Source organism: Botryllus schlosseri, chromosome 1, assembly GCF_051294905.1.
Source record: "Botryllus schlosseri isolate E-star chromosome 1, Bs_hap1, whole genome shotgun sequence".
Classification (NCBI taxonomy): Eukaryota; Metazoa; Chordata; class Ascidiacea; order Stolidobranchia; family Styelidae; genus Botryllus; species Botryllus schlosseri.
In genome coordinates, this window is record NC_137236.1 from 26,655,351 (window position 1) to 26,675,535 (window position 20,185).

Consider the following 20,185-nt stretch of genomic DNA (forward strand, 5'->3'; position numbering starts at 1 on the left):
TATTGCGTGACATCCTGTCTGCTACGTTAAAAGATATTGAAATTGCCCAAACCTACAGATGGGAATTTCTTCACTGGCAAATAATTTTTCTCTGGGGGTAGAAATATCCATTTCTACGGGCCTACTTTATGTGTATGTTTTCTTCGGGGATGGGTACCACATAAACAAGATATTTGGCGATAATAAATCTAGAATTTATGTTTGGGGTGCGGCAGTTGCGGTCCTGATTATGACGCATACTATTGGTTTTCATCTCTGACATATAGGCTATGTGTCACTAAGAAAAAAGAAATCGTAAAATCGACTGTCGCAAAAGATCTACTGAATGCGTTCGTGTACTGAATATTGATGAGGTACCGAAAATAAAATGTAAAGTATACTCCCGAATATATGTTCAACTTAAATTCAGACTATACGCCCTTTCACGGATCTTATCATTGAATAAATGCCCTCTATTTGGAGGAAATTGTGTTTAACGATAGCGCGGCGACGACAATAACGGTGAGATCGAAACCAGCCCGAGCTTTTGAGCACTTTCGATTGACATTTCCACTTTCGGCCACAGTTGAATATCATGACCATGCGGTAGCACAACTGTGGTCTTCGAAGCGTAAATGTTTTCTCATTACATTGTAATGTTGCTTTATATGTAACTCGGATTGAATGTGCTTTGTTCAGTTCGCTCGAGTGTTGCTTGCAATAAACTTGTTTGCCGCTTCACTGTTGACCCGGAGATCAAAAGAATCCAGGATAGTTCAAGCAACAAGATGAATTTTGAGAATGAGGGTGGTTTAGAGAACCAAGCTGAGAATGCAGTTGCTATCAAACTTTTTTTCATTTGGGGCCTCACACCCTGCACCCGGGTTCGTTAGGCCGGGGCCCAATTCCAGATCCGGGGAATCAGAACGTACAGTATTACATTATACTACGTGGTCTCCGCATTAGAAACTGCAATCGACTTTTCCACATTTTGGAGCAGCCTTCCCAGGAGAACAAATGCAGAGCAATGACACACAGTCCACTTGGCACCATCGACCTTCGACGACAATTGCGCGCAGTGCGCCTAATCAACATGCCCCATTCGACAGATCGAAAGTCTTTCGCACTTGGGGGTGATTTTGTACGCAACGAGCGAAATGCATTGTATTTAAATAACTGTTTTATGTGAAAATGTTTATTTGAAAAAGAGTAGTATGGGCTGAAATAATACATGCAGTACTTACTGCTAGTTCCGGGTAATGACGATGTAGGCGTGACATCAGCGATGTCAGAACTACGAGCTTTACCACCATCTTCCATATTGCATTGATAGTATGGAAATAATCAGCAAGTGTATAAGAAAATTCTGGAAATGCAGAAACTAAATATCTTCAAGGTGACATTTTCTGGACAATAGCTTGAGACTCTATTGAAACTTTTCAAACTGCGTGGGGCTTAAGATATTCGTGCAAAAATTTAAACAAAAAACACAATATATGAAGTATTTACCTTAGAACAGTGGTTCTCAGAATAATTGGGAGATGACCCCCTTATGATGGTGAAAGATTTTGCGCCCCCTTATCGTCACATCACAAAACGGGACCGCGATGCTAGCAAACCTAACGGATAGTTTGATGGCATGGAAGGCTACGACTGTGGATGAGAGATTATTCGATATGAAATTCGGACTAAATACAGAGCAATAACCAGGAATTTGGTGTAAATCGCGCGGAGCGCGCACAAAATTTTCTGTTGAGGTCAGCTTCGCGCTCAATTCAGATGCTTTCACGCCCCCAAGGGTCACGCCCCCTGTTGGTGAACCACTGCCTTAGAAATATCATGATGAATAATACTAAGAAAAAGTTTAATCAAGCCCCTGCATTAATTCGATATTTAGTACGCATTTTATCAATATTTTTAATAAGTTTCTTTAGGCTCTCGCGGGCCGCACATAACGGTGTTGCGGGCTGCATGCGGCCCGTGGGCCGTAGTTTGCCCACCACTGCCTTAGGTCAATCGGTTCAAAGCTTGGAGCACGACGCTTATAGTCGAGTCGCACAAAATGTCAAAAATAGCACCATCCTGAAATTATGTCCCTTAGTTGTCCAAATTTCCTCTCCATTCTTGCCGACTCGTTTATTGGAAGAGAAAAAACTCATCTTTAACTGTGCTGTGTCCTTGGCTTTCGGATATGGTTTGTAAGGTGCATTGTACCACTTGAACATTGGGTTGTAATCAAGTCACAAGGCTCCGAGTCACAAGTCAATCTCACTTTTATAGGTTTGACTCGAGTCAAGTCGAGTCATATTCAATTCACCACCCAGTCAAGTCCGAGTCCAAGTCAGTGAGAAGAGGGTCGAGTCCGAGTCATGGTATTATGACTCGAGTGGAGTCCAAGTCATTGTGTTGACTGACCAGTTTCCAGTTCAAATCTTGCTAAATCAATTTTTGTAAATCTGTTTGGTGATATCGAATGGTTCGCATCCATAATATACTAATTTTACTCATTTTTAGCAGTTTTTGGTCGCACTTTCAAGTACCAGTACCAATAGACAAAATCCCAATAGTGTGGTTAGGCTACTTTACTATTCTTCGACTTTACAATGAAATGTCGGTCTTGGGCGGCTGAGTCTCGAGTCATATGACTTGGTTCGAGTGATGACTTGAGTTCACGTCGAGTCAATACACGACAAACAATAAGACAAATTTGGTCTTATGGTCTTAAAGTGACTTTTTATGAAAAAATGTGTTAAAGACCAATCTGTCTCAATAAGAATTTTTCATCTCAAAATTAAGACCATTTTCGCTTGAAGCCAAGAGACAAATTGCATGTCTTATAAAGCGGAATCAGTAATCATTTCAAGACTGAATAATCTTGAGAATTCAATATGACCTTAATTTTAATGCCGAATAATCTTGACATGATTGAATATGGTACCGTATCAAAAAGCTGAATCAGTTATCATTTTAAGACCGACTAATCGTGACAATTCAATATGTTCTTGAAAAGCTGAATCAGTCTCGATTTTAAGACCTCACTTCATCAGTAAGACTGAATTTGCTGAAAATGAGACCAAATCTTCTCAATGTCTTAAATTTGAGACCAAAATTGCAAATTAATTTTCTTAGGGGACACTGTAAAACCCTTAAAACCCACAAAACCCGCAAAACCTGTAAAACCTGTAAAACCCGCAAAACCAGCAAAACCCGCAAAACCCGCAAAACCCGCAAAACCCACAAAACCCGCAAAACCTATAAAACCCGCAAAACCCACAAAACCTGTAAAACTAGCAGGGTTTTGCGGGTGAATTGGCTATCCAAAAGTACGCTCAATTCATTTTACATGAATTATATTAAACCACTGCAGTTATGGAAATAGCGTAGCGCGGCGCGCGACGGAAAATTTCGAGATTTGACAGATTTTGTCGAGTGTTAATTTGTAATGAGAACTCAGGGATATATAGAACTCTTGTTCTACAATATAATCATAATCATATGCCTCTACTACGCACCATCTCCTGCGACGACTTTTTCTTCAGCGCCCCCATACAGTGCCCCCCTAAGCCCAGCGCCCCCCATATCGCCCCCTGCGCGTTTCCACCCCCTTTAAAATCTAAATTGCCCCCTGGGGGGCGCTGGAGACAAGGCTAAGAACCACTGCTCTACTGGAATCTCGGTACGTTTTCCCTGATATACTAAGTGGGCAGCGATGATTCTCCAAGTTGAAGTAAGCTAATGTAATAAAAAATATTATTAAAATAAAACATAGTGTGAGCACACTCTGCACAGGACGCTGATTCCATACAGGGCGGGTGGCAAAACGGATTTCTTGGTTAGCTAACAGAGTTTTGTGGGTGATAAAGCAGGTTTTGCCGGTGAATAGCAGGGGTTGCGGGTGATTTGCAGGGTTTTGTGGCTGATAAAGCGGGTTTTGCGGGTGAATAGCAGGGTTTCCGAGTGGCACACACAACAATACACACAAAAGCAAGGCATATTCAGGTAATGTGTCTATCTTTTCTTTTACAATATCATCACTTCATGGCCCCAAGTAATCATGGAATGGATAATTATTGATAAAAGGAAACCCAACTATTCGTACGCAAAACCAGTAAATAAATGGGAATTGTGATTGTTTGCTAGAGTGTGTTTATGGTCCTGGTACATATAGAGTCAGAAATTTCGGCACTCGGACTTTTCCAATTGGTGACTAAACAATGGATCAAGGTATAATTAGATGACCTAAACCTTTGCCATGAAGTGATGATATTGTAAAAGATACACGTACATTACCTGAATATGCCTTGCTTTTGTGGGTATTGTTATGTGTGCCACCCGCAAAACTCGCTTTGTCACCCGCAAAACCTTGCTATTCAAGCCCAAAACCCGCTTTTTGTCGGCCGCAAAACCCTGCTATTCACCCGCAAAATCCTGCTACTTAACCGCAAAATCCGTTTTGCCACCCGCCCTGTATGGAATCGGTGCCCTGTGCTGAGTGCGCTCACACTATGTTTTTTTATTTATTTTTTATTACATTACTTCAACTTGGAGAATCATCGCTGCCCACCTGATATATCGGGCAAAACGTACCGAACTTCCAGGAGGGCCACCCGCAACACCCTGCTATTCACCCGCAAAATCCTGCTATTCACCCGCACAAATCCGCTTTATCACCCGCAAAACCCTGCTAGTCAACCGCTAAACCGTGCTAGTGGTAACCCGCAAAACCCTGCTAGTTTTACAGGTTTTGCGGGTTTTGTGGGTGTTACGGGTTTCCCAGTGTCCCTTTTTGTAGTGATACACACATTGACTTGAGTCGAGTCATTTCCGTATATTGAGAAAAAATACTTGAGTCACGTCGAGTCATCATAAAATCGTGACCTGCGTCCAGCCATGACTCGAGTCAATACAACCCTGCTTGAAAACTTATGGTGTTCGATTTGATTCATTTCACATAGCAATTATTGCAATCACCATTCAGCGGAGCCAGTGTGCCATAAACCAGGTTGCAACCACTCAATACCTCACTCTTTCTGTGCTATCTCTCGAAACGTCGACTTTCCTCAATCCATTACAATGAACAAACGAAACACAGACAACGGAATCACAGCTGAAATCGACATTCACACCATAGTGTCCTATATGGTGTCGACACAAGCAAATCTCACGGCTCAGTGAAATTGTATCACGTCACAATTTCCATTTGGCTACAGGCAATTTCACTTTCATTTTTGACCGGCTTGCCGAGCATTAAATTTGGTAAAACGGGTATCAATCGTCCAGTCCAGTATGAAAATCAGTGATTGCGGAAATTCTCAAATATTCAAGGAATTCATTTCCACCGAAAATGCTTTTTTTCAAATCCAAAACTTTCCACTCCAAGAACTTCGCTTCCACTCGTTCGAATTGAGACTAAAACTCGAATGTGAGCAAAAGTCGGAGATTCGTGACGTCATGATGACACCAAATAGAAGTCCACAATACAACTTCGAGAGTTAGTCTCATGTTACTCTCTCGTTTCACCAGACAGCATTGTTGCGTCTCAATGCCAATCTCCATAACAATGAAAATTTCAAGGCTGATTGTGGTGGTTCCAGGGCCACGAGCGGAATAAAATTCCTATTTTCGTAATCAGTGCAGAGTCAGCTTTCGATTGATACCCGTTTCACCAAATTTAATGCTCGGCAAGCCGGTCAAAAATGACCGTGAAATTGCCTGTAGCCAAATGGAAATTGTGACGTGATACAATTTCACTGAGCCGTGAGATTTGCTTGTGTCGACACCATACAGGACACTATGCGCAGACTATAGGTTCTCACACCTCAGAGCTCAGACGAAGAGTTTCAGCTCTACTCAAGAGACATGATGCATCACTAACGCACTTATCAACACTCCTTGGCGTTGACTTTCAAATTGTTTACATGGTCTCTCGTTTAAATAATATAGAAAGGCACCATAATTAAGGCTGGGCAAAATCGATTACCGGAGTGATTCGATTATGAATCACGTATTATGCTTCGAGTCGAGTCGAGTAATCGAGTATCACTCATTATGACGTCTCAGCAGAATGTACTATGTCAAAGTTCAAATATGTACCTTAGTTATCTATAATTTTATGCCACCACAAAGAACATAATGCCTATATATCCATCACATTGCAGATACTTTGGTATTTTTTCGACCATACCGACTTCATTGCACTTCTTGACAATATTGTGGGATATGATCATGACTTCGGAAATGTGTTATTTTCATTAGCGTTCGTAGCTTTGTACTATGTCTCGTATGCTGCAACACGGCCAGTCTAGGTCTCAACGCTTCCTCAGTGGAAAATGGTACGTTTCAGTTGCCAGGAGCGTATAATTTCATTACTAGAAAAAATCATGTTTTACTGCTCGACTCGATTCATTAGAATTCGATCACTCGAATCATTGTGCCCAGCCCTAATTATAATCACCTTAAAGTTGTTTTTCACAATTTTTCAATGGATATTAAGGGTGGGTTTCAAAAAGTTGTCTTAATTTAGACCTGGCTTAAGGCCAGTGATTGACTTGCTCAAGACGCCAGACGTCGGCGGTCTTAATTCGGTTTCAAATGTCAATTTGGCGCCGCGATCGGCCAAGTCCGTTAGTTGCGAGTAATTACTGTCTACTTCGTCGCTGTAGCGAGTTCAACACGGAACCGAGGCCAGTTGTTATTGTTTTGAGTTGCTTGCTGATGTCGTATAGCAGGGGTTCTCAACCCGCGGCCCGCGGGCCGCATGCGGCCCGCAGACGTATATTTTGCGGCCCGCGACATCTTTCATTATAAACGCAATTACTAATGACACGGTATTGTTACACATTGATTTAGATACTTCGCTCTTTTATCGCACCGTCTCTGTTTCGTTTGATTACTCATTCTTGAAGACAGTGGTTCTCAAACTGGGGGGGCGCCTCCCCTTGGGTGCGTGAAGCATCTGAAGGGGGCGCGAAGCTGCGGTCAACTGAAAAAAAATTCGCGCTGCGCGCAATTTATCCCAATTCATAGTTATTTCTCTGTATATAGTCCGAATTCCTTATTTGAGAATTCTTTAATCAACGGCTATAACCTTCTATGCTAGCATTCTGGTTGCATTTTGTTATATGACGATAAGGGGGCACGAAATTTTTCCCTATCAAAAGGGGGGGGGGGGCGTGACTAAGGAAAGTTTGAGAACCACTGCTTCAATGTGTTCTCGTTTCTTGATATATGCTCGAATTCAGATTGTTATTGTTTTGAATGATTATTCAGCTGGACTCTGGTTCAAGAGAATCCCGCTACTTAGTAGGCCTACACTTTTAAAGAGTGTTTTACTCACTGCGAACGGTTGTTGAGATTGCCGACGACGTTACAGAAGCATCGTTTAAAATTGCTTCGAATATCACTAAACCCAAGAAATCTGATATAGAAGGTGCGATTTCAATGAAATTGTAACATACTTTGCTAATATTCGCTGTTTCCGGAACTTAGCAGCAAAGACAACATCACCTGACAAATTTCCAAGATACAATCATTTGATTCAATCCTGACCAGACAAGTAACATCAATACCAGTCAATCTTTAATCGCCTGTTCTGAAACACGTTGCAGCGTAGACTACTTTTACACAGCCTTGGATGAATCCACCGACATTGTATAACTAATTATTTGGTTGAATTTTATCAGAGTGGACATATATGTAGAGAAATGCTGGTTGGGCAAACGTTGAGAGGGGACCAGCGAAAAATATCAACTTGACAAAGCTGACTTCTGTAGCTATTGGTACAGGGCCCCAGGCATGAACGGAAAGGAGAAAGGTTGATTGGTTTGCTCAGAAATGCCCCCAAACACCAGACTTCTTCTCATATCACTCAGAGCTCAATGTGATAATGGTCTCAGTAAGGCAAAAGTTATATTAATTTTAAACTTGCTCGCCCACGCATTGGAACAGAGAGTTCGGCTCTCCGGTGGAAGGATTTGAAGTTGCATATACTGACTTGACAACGAATGTAATGCACCCTCCATGAAGGGATTTGCATGCGTCGCTAGAAGATACATATTCTCACGAGCAGCAGCTGCAAACTTACGAACGCTGTCCATTATTACTTTATAATGCATAGAAATGTACTAAATGCCGGTATACGACTGGTAAATAGGCTACAATAGCCTAAATTTAATAGTAGCCCATGAATACAAGGTAACATTGTTCTGCGGCCCGCAGCGTCTTTTTCTGTTAAAATGCGGCCCGTGATACTAGGGAAGTTGAGAACCCCTGTCGTATAGTATGGTAGCGATGCTGTGAAGGAATACGGAATTGCTTGAGTTGTTGAAATTTACGGACGGATGATCAGAACGGAACCCCGAGGAAGTATCTGGCAAATGATCAGCACGTTATCGCAAAGTATTCGAAGAAATAGTGCGGCTGTGATACCGATTTTTGAAGACACAACTGCCCAGCATTTTGGCATATTAATTGATGAAGATTATGCTCTTGGAGATGCTGAATCTCCACTGAGGACCTATTACTCACGCCACTATTATGCCCAAGAACTTTGACCGAAAAAAGTCACTATTGTTTTCATGCATATCGTTACCCTCTGGCAGAGCGCAGTGCTACCCTCTGGCAGAGCGCAGTGCTTTGTGTTGAAGAAAATATCTCGCGCATTGGCTATATTCAAGGAAGAACCTCAGAATATCGATATGACAATAGCCTGCTTCTGCCTTTACAATCATAGCAATGCTGACAAGGCAGATGGAGCTGAATTTGATGACATACTGCAACTGGAAGCATTGACCGCACTCCCTCAGTATCGACTCCTACAGAGAAATCTGCACGACAACGCATGATCTAGAGATTTTTGCAATACATTTGATTACATTCCAAAACATACTCGTGCTTTATTTCTTGTGACACGTTAAAATGAGGTAAAATGTGCATTATGGCTTCAAGTAAGTTCAAGTTCATAAATTTGGACACAAGATAGCGAAGTTATTGCAAGGGGCTTGGAAAACTGGAGCAGGCGAACATGAACAGCTGAACAAAATTGAATCAAATGTACAAAAGACATGTTTTGACTCTAGATTTGGCTAGCGTCAAATTAATGTTGTTCAGCATCTTCTATAATTATTAACGTTGAGACCATGCTCAACTTGTTTCATTCTCTTCTGCTTTATCACTGATTTTCAAATCTTCGCTGCTTCATAGTTGACTTCGGGCCTGGACTTCGGTGACCTGTTGGTAGAGATATAACTGATAAATTTCGATAAATTTTATACTGTTGCTATCCATACAAAACTCAATAGTCTATTGTAATACATAGCATCAGCAAACTATACGAATGTTAATAGCAATAATAATGAGATAATAATTAATAGCAATAATAATGAGATAATAATTAATAGCAATAATAATGAGATAACAAACAGACAATTGATGGCCTAGTAATGAATGCAAACTTACCTTGATTTGGTTGGAAATGTTGCCCAAACAACTAGCAGATGCAGCTCCCACTGCTACTCCATAAGTTGGCACATCAGATGGGTCAGCATCTATCACAAAACAACTTATCAAGCATGGTATAAATATGAATGGAAATGACATACTTACAGCCCAGTGTTGGTATCGTGGTGCGAGGAACTGGATAAAGCTCAAGCACAGTGCTTTCAGAAAAACCTTAATATAAAAGGAACTGGATATTGGTATGCGCATTCACACTCACATATACGGATAGATAGATAAATACCTATTTGATGGCTTGGCACATCACTGCTCGTTTGATTTTCTCTGTGTTCCAAAAGAATGGTGCTATCATTTGTTTCACAGCCTGCAGCTCACTCTGGTGGCACATTGCACAGCTATATAATAATTTTTACATGGACTGATTATGCTACTATGTCGATACTATGACAGGGTAGCAAATCTGTGAAAATCAATGTTGAATTGACATATATCTCAAAACATTTGGATTACTGAAGCGTTAGCATGTACTGCACTTTGAATATTATTGGCATATATCACTTCACATCAATGGCCCCTTTAAGCTGCATACATGCGCAAATGCGCAGTGCTGACACGGTTTATGCACACAGAAAATCTGAAGTCATGACCCTTTTTTAGTCGTTACGCACTGTTTTCCGAGGGTCTGCGTAGTGCAGTGGTTCCCAACCTGTGGTACGCGTACCACTAGTGGTACGCGAAGGTCTGCCAGATGGTACGCGAGCAGATTCTGCTTTTTTCGGTCGAATGGAGTTATTATTCCAGGTGGTGGTGATTTTAAGTTTTTTGTTGTTATTTCATTATGTTGTTCTTCTTGCGACTGGTGGTGAAAAAACAATTCCACGCATTCCATCAACCCTGGCTGATATTGCCAAGTTCAGGGCTCGGCAACCTTACGCATGCAGATTGCCAAAATGACAAAATATTACCAACTCGCGTGCCAAACATTTTTAATTTTGTCATATTTTCGTTTCAAGCAAGGAATCTCACCAACCGCTTAATTTCAGCTGGCAAGTACGGCATCAGTTACGCCAGTGAGTCTTAAAGTAGCCTATTGGTCGCAAAGGGAATAAATTTTGGTCGCTCCCGCACTACATGTAATATGCTTAATATACGTAATATATGAATCATTTATTTTTAGTCGCGCTGTGATCAATAGCCTATTCTGTGGTTGCTTTGATCGTTTCCAAGTCCGCTGTATTCGGTTCCATATAGCCAATAAATGACAGGCACATAAATGTTGTTACGATGATATGGCCTGATGATGAAAAATGTGCCCAACCCTGTATCGTACATGTCGGTTTGATGTCACATTAGGGTTGGTCTGGCACTAGATTTGTCTGCAAAGCACGAAAGGTTGCGGTAAAGCGGTCAAGGTCGTTGCTCCAGATATATTGGTATCGATAAGACGTATCAGACGAAACTAAAAGAATATTTCCTTTCGTGATACGAACACGATTCCAAATTCGAAGTTCGACACCGGACTCATTATTATCTTCGGCGGACCTCATTTGATACGTGGGGACCAAGCTGGGGCGAATTTACCATACGGCGCATGGGCAGTGTACACATCAATGTCGAACGTTTTGACCGGAATGTAGCGGTTATTTTATTCATTAGCGCCCCCATTCATTTTGACAGCGCACTAACCGCACGGAGTCGAATGGTCGCATGTTTCCCAGAAACGTTATGTCCAGGTCATGTCTCCTAGCGTGAAAATGCTCAGCGCCGAAATGCCGGTTCATATAGCATACTATAGTCGTGCTCCCGCAGGCTGCACTTAAGCGTTCGACCGTTTTCATACGACATTATAAATTGCCATTCTTTCATAACTGCTAATACGGGTGGACTCATTTCTGCACATTATGCAAATTTAAAAAATATACTAAAGAAATCTGGTCCCAGTAAATCACGCAAAGCGCGGAAAATTTTGCTAGATAAATAAAATCTGCCAAAAAGACTCTATTTAGTGTTGATTTGCGAAATAATTTGGGGTCGCAGTAGTATAGTTGGTATCGTTTGTTACCGCCCCTCAGGCTATTTAGAATGTAAACACTCTCATAATATAATTAACGTCGGACTATGGCCGGTCCATGCATCCGAGAAATAAATAACATTCATTATACGTTAGATGATACTTTCCTTAGATAATATAGTATGTGTATTTAGGACTAATATTCTAATATGTGTATTTAGGACTAATGCGACTACTTCGAAAACGCGTACTGATCTGTTTTTGGGAATATGAATTCTCGCTTATTCTTATGTGAATTTAGAACTTTGTATTTTCGCGGATCAATAATTAATTAATGTTCATTTATAAACGCGTAACAGAAATCACGCAAAAGTCGATATTACTTTGTGATGATTTTGATGTTGTTCCATACCGATTGGGAAGATAGCACACTCAATTTCGTAACCAACTACATAATCCCTAGTTACGTAGTCAGACGCATAACGGCATTTACGCAAAATCGGTATTGCTTAGCGATAATTTTGATCACTATGTTTTATCGCTCGCCGCCAGACTATTGCCGTTTGTATTTATGAACAAATTTCGAAAACTATGATGTCTACGCAAGACTATATTCGCAAGATATTCTATTATGTGTATTTAGGACTGTGTATTTTCGCGGATAGTATGAGCTCTCAGATAACACTCATCCACATTGAACTATAGGCGTGGTTATTTGATGATGTATTAAAATTCTACGCACATTTCGCGCGATCAACATAATATTAATACCTAGTAACGATTCAACTTCATGACATTTTCAGTATTAAACAGAAATATAGACCTAGAATACTAACTTTTATTCATTAACGTAGTAAAACGCATAACAGAATTCACGCAAAAGTCGATCGGTATTTGCAATAAAGCCTAAAAATTAGAGTCGCATCTTTTCGCAATTTATGCAGCTATTCGCGTAGACTTTGCCGCATTTGCTGTATCTGAAGTAGAATTTCAGCGTCGTTATTCGCTATAAGCCGGGAAATGCACCTTCGCGCAATTTATATAGCCAAACGCATTAACTTTTCTGCATCTGAAGTAGAATTTCAGCGTCGTTATTTGTTATAAGCCGAGAAATGTACCTTCGCGCAATTTTTACAGGCAGTCTCACCCACTTTGCTGCGTCTGAAGTAGAATTTCAGCGTCGTTGTTTGCTATAAGCCGGGAAATTAGAGTCGCTGCTTCGCGCCATTTTACAGCCAGTCTCACACACTTTGCTGCATCTGAGCTTCATACTAATACATGCATAATTTTTGCATGACGAGAATACGGGTAATACGGTCAATAAACGCCGGAGGCGAGTCATTTAAACCTTGTTGCTAGATAATACCGCTTTCGGCTACAACAAAGTTGCCCTGCAACAAAAAATAGAAGCCCTAATGATCATGCAGAGGAAAGTTCAATTATACATCGAATTATTCGAATAGACTATCTACATTGTATAGGTATGAAGTGAAATAGAACGGAGTTTACGCAAAAGCTGCTATTGATCATAGACCAAGCTTGCTTTCAGAGCTGGAAATTAAATGCACATGAAAATTTAACTAGGTTTCTCCCACACGCATCAAATGTAGGCCTACTCAAGTGTTTATGAGGTGGCGAATAGTTCGAAGGTTGTTGGCATGCAAGGACGTCACATAGAATTGTGGAGTTTTCTGTAAACTATAATCCAGTGATCTATTTTCAATCACTATACTTTTAATAATCTAAAGTAAGTAGCCTACTTGAATGTCATTAAAGAAAGCAGATTTGTATGAAAACTCGTTAAATAGAAGTAAAAGTAGCCTAGAAACATGACTACTTACTGAAAAATCGTTACGTAGAAGTGGGGTTAGTCTACGAACATAACCACTTACTTACTTTGAAATCTCTACTTGTACTTGTATTCGTACTTTACCTTTACACGTCGTTTTTTGTATAATGGATACTAATTTTATTAAAAATTAATAAAGTGCGAAAAATTACATTTTATCCCGGAACGTAGCAGGAAAAATCGTATAAATTTTGTAAAGTAGATGGAAAACTACACTATTCCGATGCAGTAAAGACTCTTACACTCTGGATTTTGTGCAGTATATACTAATTTTCCATTGCGGAGTATTCCATAAACGTTAATCCAGTGATCCTCCTTCTATTTTCAATCACGATCCGCTTATTATTCTAGGCTTCGAACCCCACACCCAGTACGTTTTACGGGGATTATTATTTTTGGAATAAATATAGCGTATCGAGACTTCATGAAACTTACTTGGAAATAGTTATTTCTACCCTAATTTAATAGATTTCTCAGATATCGTAGCAACGGAACTGGCTTGAGCGAGCGGTTAAGGCGTTGGACTTGAGTTTCAATGAACAAGTGTTATAAGTTACTCATGTTTACAACACAACCTAAACGCAAAGTGCACGAATTTCCATATTGATCAAATACCACAAACTTTGCTGGCTTTCAGAGTTAGTAACTAAGCGCGTAACAGAATTTACCTAAAAAAGTCAGTACTCCAAAATTTTTGTAAAGTATAGCTTTTTGGCGTTGGATTTAAGTTCCAATGAACAAGTGTTCACATATAGGTTCGAATCCCACACCCACTACGTTTTACGAGAATTAATATTTTTGGATTCAAATTTAGCGTATTGAGTACTTTTTCTGCCTTTTTCAGCGCATTAGAGACGTTTACACTATGGATTTCGTGAGCTTTACTTGAGTTTTATAAATTAACGTAAAAGTAGTCATTTCCGAGTAAGTAAAACGTTCGTATTGTAGGTTCATTTCTGCTTAATACTATAATTACCATGGAGTTGAAGCAGTCCAATATCAAAAACACCCGAAAGTATTTGTTGCATATAGCTAAAAACCTAATTGAGTACTCTGAAGAAGTACAAGTTGCACAGTTTGTGGTATTTCTATGACATCGAAATTTAGCTGACCAGAACTTATACTTGAGTACTTCGAAATGTACAAGTACTTTACCTTCACACGACGTTTCTGTAAAATGAATACTGATTTTATTAAAAAATAAAAAAGCACGAAAAATTACATTTTATCCCAAACCATCAGAATACTAAAGTAGCTTATCACGTATATGGACCTAATACTAAAGTGTTTATGATTTCCGTTCGCTTCAACTTCATGACATTTTCAGTATTAAACAGAATTATAGGCCTAGAATGCTAACTTTCTTCGTAAATTGGTACTTCTGCCTTAATTTAACGGATTTATCTGAGATCATTGCTTTACTTAATCTCTCCAAAATGTGCATTATACTAGTACGTCACCATGTTTGTATGACATCAAAATTTACGTACTTTTCGCTTACCTTATGTTAATAGTGTTCCTCGTCTATCTACACTGTTAAAAAAATACCAGTAAATTTACTGCTCAAATAGCAGGCAGCAGTTTTACTGCAATTTGTAAATGTAATTACTGCTTCTAGAAAGTCAATCAAATTACGGTGTTACAGCAGTAAGATTTATTACTTGTTTGCTAGTAAATTTACTGCAATAGCAGTAAGATCTATTACTGGTTTGCTAGTAAATTTACTGCCTATTGTAAAACTAAAAACTGCTTCCAGAAGGTAAATGAAATTACGGCTAATAGCAGTAGGATTAATACTGTTTCCTAGTAAATTTACTGCCAATTTGTAAAACTAAATACGACTCTTTGGCGCAATACGGAATCACGGCATATATGTTGCCTGATTCGCTGGTAAATCCACAGACAATTTCCTCGACCCCAGACCTGGCCACGAGCCCACACTAATCATCAATTGCAGCGTCGAAGCATTTATTGATGTATTCATGGAGCTTTTTTCAGCAACTTTGCAAACTTGATCACTTTAGGGTAAACGTCAGTTTGTCTTCTTTTAGATGACTTTTGAGCCTTGCTCTGCTATCCCAGCAAAGTACCTGTAAATGAAATAGATATTACTAACAAGGAAATAGAATCAAAGATTGCCAGCTGTGAGTAATGGTGTATTCTAGCACAGGGGTGGCCAAGCTTTTCAGCCTATGGGCCGCATAAGATTTACGAACCATTGCGCAGGCCACGTCAATATTGATGACCATTCAGTAGTCCTCCAATGAAGAGCGAACCAGATGAGGTAACGGTGAAAACGACACTAATATTACAGCGCATCAAAATCGATAACAATTGTGTTATTAAAATACGGAGTACATAGTCGCGGCAAGCGCGAAAATTTCTCAAGGTAATGAATGAATTCGGACTTCGGTCAATAATAATGGCACTTGAAATATTGTGGGTCATCTCCATATCGCGCTGGGCTCATTTGGCTTGGCAATGACTGGATTGATTATATTGATATTTTAGTCATCAACATCCTGTATTTCACAGTCAGGCTGATCAATTTTTGGTTGGCCTTGCAAGTTCACAATAAATTACCTGGGTAATATATTTTTTGAAATTATAACTAACTTCGAGAATTACTTCGTGCGCCACTCAAATTCTTCTCGCGGGCCACGGTTTGGCCATCCCTGATTTACTTTGACCAGGGTTGGCCAATTTAGAAAATTACACCGTGGCTGGTCACTCTCACGGGGCCCTCGGGTTGGCGAAGCACTACGAAGCACTTCTACACAAGCATTTTAGTGGTTATGGGATGCATCAATTAGGTAATTGATTACTTCTACTCGAGTAGCATCAGAGACTGCTTGGGACAAGAATTAAAGATAGAAGTTGTCGTCTTGTAAAGCATGGAAGGTAGGCATAGTCGAGATCAGCACTGTTTCGGGGAGTCTAGGTGCACAATTATTATCAAATAAATTCAGTATAATCTGTTTCAATTGTGGTCTCACTCTCGCTCATAGCTCACCTTTGCATGAACCTTTGCTGTTGCTTCTTCTGGGTACTCCATATTGAAGACATAGAAGTAGACGAAGAAATAAGCTACTGCAGAGTAGAAGGATTCCGTCGAATAAATGATCGATTTTTCGGCGGTTACCGGAAACTTTTCTGTAGAGTGGACAGTCGAGCCTAAAAATGCACGGGTATTATAGTCACATCAGCATCCTAATAAATTATCCAATTTAGAGGTGTTTATGGTAAACCAGTGTTGGAATGACTCGAGTCATGACTTGACTCGAGTCACCTTTTTCGTACGATTCGACTTGACTCGTGTCAATTTGCTAAAATGACTTGACGTATCAGAAAGTTGAACTGACTCGTGACTCGGGGCCTAATTCACGAGTCAATTTCAAGTCATAAAGTTATCAAATAAAGTTGCCAAATTCTCAGTGACTTAAATTGTGAGTTTTGTTCGATGCATTCCGTCGGACGGACTGGTAGCGCAGTTACACTTTCGAATGATCGTACCGTTTCAAGACTCCATTTAATAACTCGACTACTTGGTTTGATAATAATGAGTGCAGGGCAAAATAGGATTAACACTGCAAGTACCCCAGCGGCATGTAGTGAAGTGCGTTTCCGGGCGACAGTGACGTCATCGATAAGGAAAAATTATGACGTCGCATGACTCTCGTAAAAAAATAAAAGTCGGCGCCTATGATGGTAAATAATTCCTCTTTTATATGAGTGCTCACTACTCATGTAGATTTGGCCAACTGGCTACACCAACTTTCGACGCTAATTCCTAAAATTATATAACGCGTGTCGCTAACGTGTTTATGTAATCATAGGCATAAAATGTCACTTCCAAAACTATTGCATTGCAATCTAAACAATGACTTACCGAATGCGATCAAGAACGAATGGTATGGAGCCTCCTCCACAAAGTCTTCTTGAACACTTTCCTGAAAACAGATATGGATTATTAGTTATTAAAGCACACCTTCATCGACATCACTTGGACTTGTTCGATTGCTGGAGCAAGGCACATTGATTCGACTACTCGAATCTTAATCAAGTATTAATTCTAATGATTTGAGTCGAGTAGAAGACATTTTTTCGTGTACTGAAAGTATACGCGTCCCTCCACTGAAAGTTGATTTATCAACGAGAATTATAGTTTCGATACTAATTTATATTTTTTGAAGCTTTGAAACATTGATTGTACCATATATCAAAGTGTACGATACATAGCCTATAGTACAAAAGCTAACAAGGTTACTGGACGTTGAACATTTCCGAAGTCCTGAACAACATTTTAAGATTTGGACTAGGAATGTCCTTTCATGAATTGAGGAATGGACAAGAAGGACAAGAAGGCACACAAGGGGAATTAACGCACAAATCCTGGTATAGGCTAACATCTAAAAAAAGGCTTTTTGCTTACCATTCGCCAGAATATAACTCCAGCATGCCAATAGACTAGTGGCCGTATATGATTGTGATTGAAGCATTTTGCATATTGTCGAAACTCTTTCCATCGTGGTGACAACCTTCAGTGACTTCACGTTTTTCAACGCCCTGCAAAGAGAACGGGCACCTTTTATAAAATGTAAGATGACAGTGAAGTGAAGAGAGTTGTCTGCAAACATTCACAACTCAATATTGAAACGCAACTAATTTTGAGGAGCTTTTCTCGGCGACAGACTATGTAATCACAATCGAGATATATAGTGACTAAGCATTATCTATATCAAAATATAGGGATAGCTATTTATACTTACTTTTGAATGAGGCACCAGTTACCGTCCATCATGCGAATGGTGTGTTCCTTTCCATCAACCCTACCAGTAAGCTTGGAATAATGCGCAAGCGCAACCATATACTGATCTTCAAACAGGATGAGCCACTTAATCCTGATTGCGGATACCGACGCACGTTCACTGATTATTGATCGCTCCAGCGGATAAGTTGTTGTCATCAATGATCTCGCTCTTCCAGTGTCTCGTACGGTTTTCCTGATTTCTTCGAGCAGCCATTGCTGGTCTATTTCTAATTCTTTCAGATTATTAGTATAGGGGGCGACCAATTAATGCAGCCGTATTCTTGCACATCATTCTTTTTTATTTTATTAACACTTGAATTGTTCATATTCTGGTCCTTCGATTTATTCTTTCGCCGTTGATTTTCCACTCTATTATATAGTTGGCTCGCAAGTGAATCGTGACGACTGCCGATACAAACACCACAAGTGATATAATAATTCCCCGATTCATAGCTCCGTTTACACTTCACAGCATTGGTATCAAGCACCCGGTCGTCAGCAATTGAACTATTCAACGCATTTTCAGTACCATAGTAAGCAGAACCATATTTTCATGGTGTTCAATAACGGTATGATTTCGGCTAACGTGGCTCGAAAACGACGAAACCACAGCATACCTTTAAGAACCGCTGCAAAATGCGCGGACATTAAACTATAATTCCAGATCGAATATGGCCTTTCAAGTGACAAAACAGCAGATGTTGACGCCTTGACGGGAGTTTCATTCCACAAATTCTCACAGGGCATCTCAAATCCGCTTCCGTTTGTTTGTGGAATACCACCAAATATGCCGCGCCACCAGCACGAGTTTCGTTTTAATCCCAGGCTAACAAACGCCCAATCCTAAATTCGCGGTGCGGTACTTGAGCTGCGTGAACTAAAACTTCTCCGTTTTTCAATCAATCCTGGCGAATTCTCCAATCGTCACGAGCAACCTTCCATTTAGTTCCTTATTCTGGGAAAGAAACCCTTCTGTCACACGCGCAACCTTTCGCTGAAAACAACCGCTGTTTCCACTCTGGTGATTCCTAACCTCAATCTTCATCGCTAATCCCCAGGGATTTTGAACAAAAGGACTATCGCTGGCTTCCCGCCTGAATAGTTCCTGTTGTTATTAAAGTTGAAGATGACGATAAGCCTTAAAATCGATGTCCCACATTACATTCTATTCTGAAGCCTACTTGGTGTTGGAACGGCTGGCCTACTGAAATTATGTCAATATGAACCTATTGATTGTTGCGATATTGAATTCCTATTTCTATTAAATGCCTATTTTCAATATGCTGATTTTCAGCAATCTCTGACACGCCCTACTAAAACCGTACTGGCAAGATCGTAGCACTCTACGCGTTTGCGCAACCCTACTGTATATGGAATTACAATTTTATCAAAATCTTTCTTTCTTGACCACAAGAAATGCCCGCCCATACATGTGACAAATGAAATAATTTACGGATTGTTTCGGTGAATCGAGTTACGATCTCATGTCCGTAATTGAATACAGCGTAAAGAACAGTAAATTTCCTTACGTCCACGTATGTAAACTCGTTTACTGCTCAAAAAGGTGTAAATTTACGGATTTTTCTAACAGTGTACTTTATAAGATTCAGTGTAGAAATTCAGTAGAAATGTAAACACGCTTGAATATGACTAAAACTCGCATAAGCATTACACTATGATTGATTATTTCAATTAGCAAGCATAATAGATCATCACCTAATGAATGCAAGGACGAGTTCGCAAGTGGGAAATAAGTCAGATCGCTCGAAATAATAGTCCCGAGTTGCGTAAAGCTAATGTTCTCCCCGTAGCTGAGATCAAGGTTAGCAATTTCGCCTATGGGAATGAGGTATTAGAAAATACCAATTCGAGAGGTTCTCTACTAGATAGTGCCTATACTCACGTTTACAACACAACCTAAACGCAAAGCGCACGAATTTCCATATTGATCAAATACCACAAACTTTGCTGGCTTTCAGAGTTAGTAACTAAGCGCGTAACAGAATTTACCTAAAAAAGTCAGTACTCCAAAATTTTTGTAAAGTATAGCTTTTTGGCGTTGGATTTAAGTTCCAATGAA

General features: G+C 40.0%; 2 protein-coding genes across 3 annotated transcripts in view; one reads left to right on the top strand and one right to left on the bottom strand.

The window, feature by feature from the left end:
* LOC145446415 (uncharacterized) overlaps positions 1 to 20,185 on the top strand; it is a 114,413-nt gene that overhangs the window by 17,138 nt on the left and 77,090 nt on the right. The gene's annotated exons all lie outside the window — the stretch shown is intronic.
* Positions 15,247 to 19,686, bottom strand: LOC145446221 (uncharacterized). 2 transcript variants are annotated; one of them, XM_080324472.1, is made up of 6 exons: positions 18,211 to 19,686; positions 18,065 to 18,170; positions 17,728 to 17,861; positions 17,185 to 17,245; positions 16,309 to 16,469; positions 15,247 to 15,385 (listed from the first exon to the last, which is right to left on the bottom strand). In XM_080324472.1, exons 2-6 carry the CDS (start codon positions 18,160 to 18,162, stop codon positions 15,369 to 15,371), a joined length of 471 nt encoding a protein of 156 aa, XP_080180598.1. In that variant the 5' UTR covers positions 18,163 to 18,170; positions 18,211 to 19,686; the 3' UTR covers positions 15,247 to 15,368. The 2 variants fall into 2 exon arrangements, with proteins under 2 accessions (XP_080180598.1, XP_080180591.1); XM_080324465.1 differs by having other exon boundaries at positions 18,065 to 19,683.

Bases quoted from the DNA above. Each gene is read 5' to 3' on its own strand.
- LOC145446221 (XM_080324465.1), bottom strand. From the start codon at position 18,261: ATGACAACAACTTATCCGCTGGAGCGATCAATAATCAGTGAACGTGCG. The intron at 17,862-18,064 runs GTAAGTATAAAT...TTCTCTTTGCAG, and splicing joins AACTGGTGCCTCATTCAAAA to GGCGTTGAAAAACGTGAAGT. The intron at 16,470-17,184 runs GTAAGTCATTGT...GTGCATTTTTAG, and splicing joins TTCGTTCTTGATCGCATTCG to GCTCGACTGTCCACTCTACA.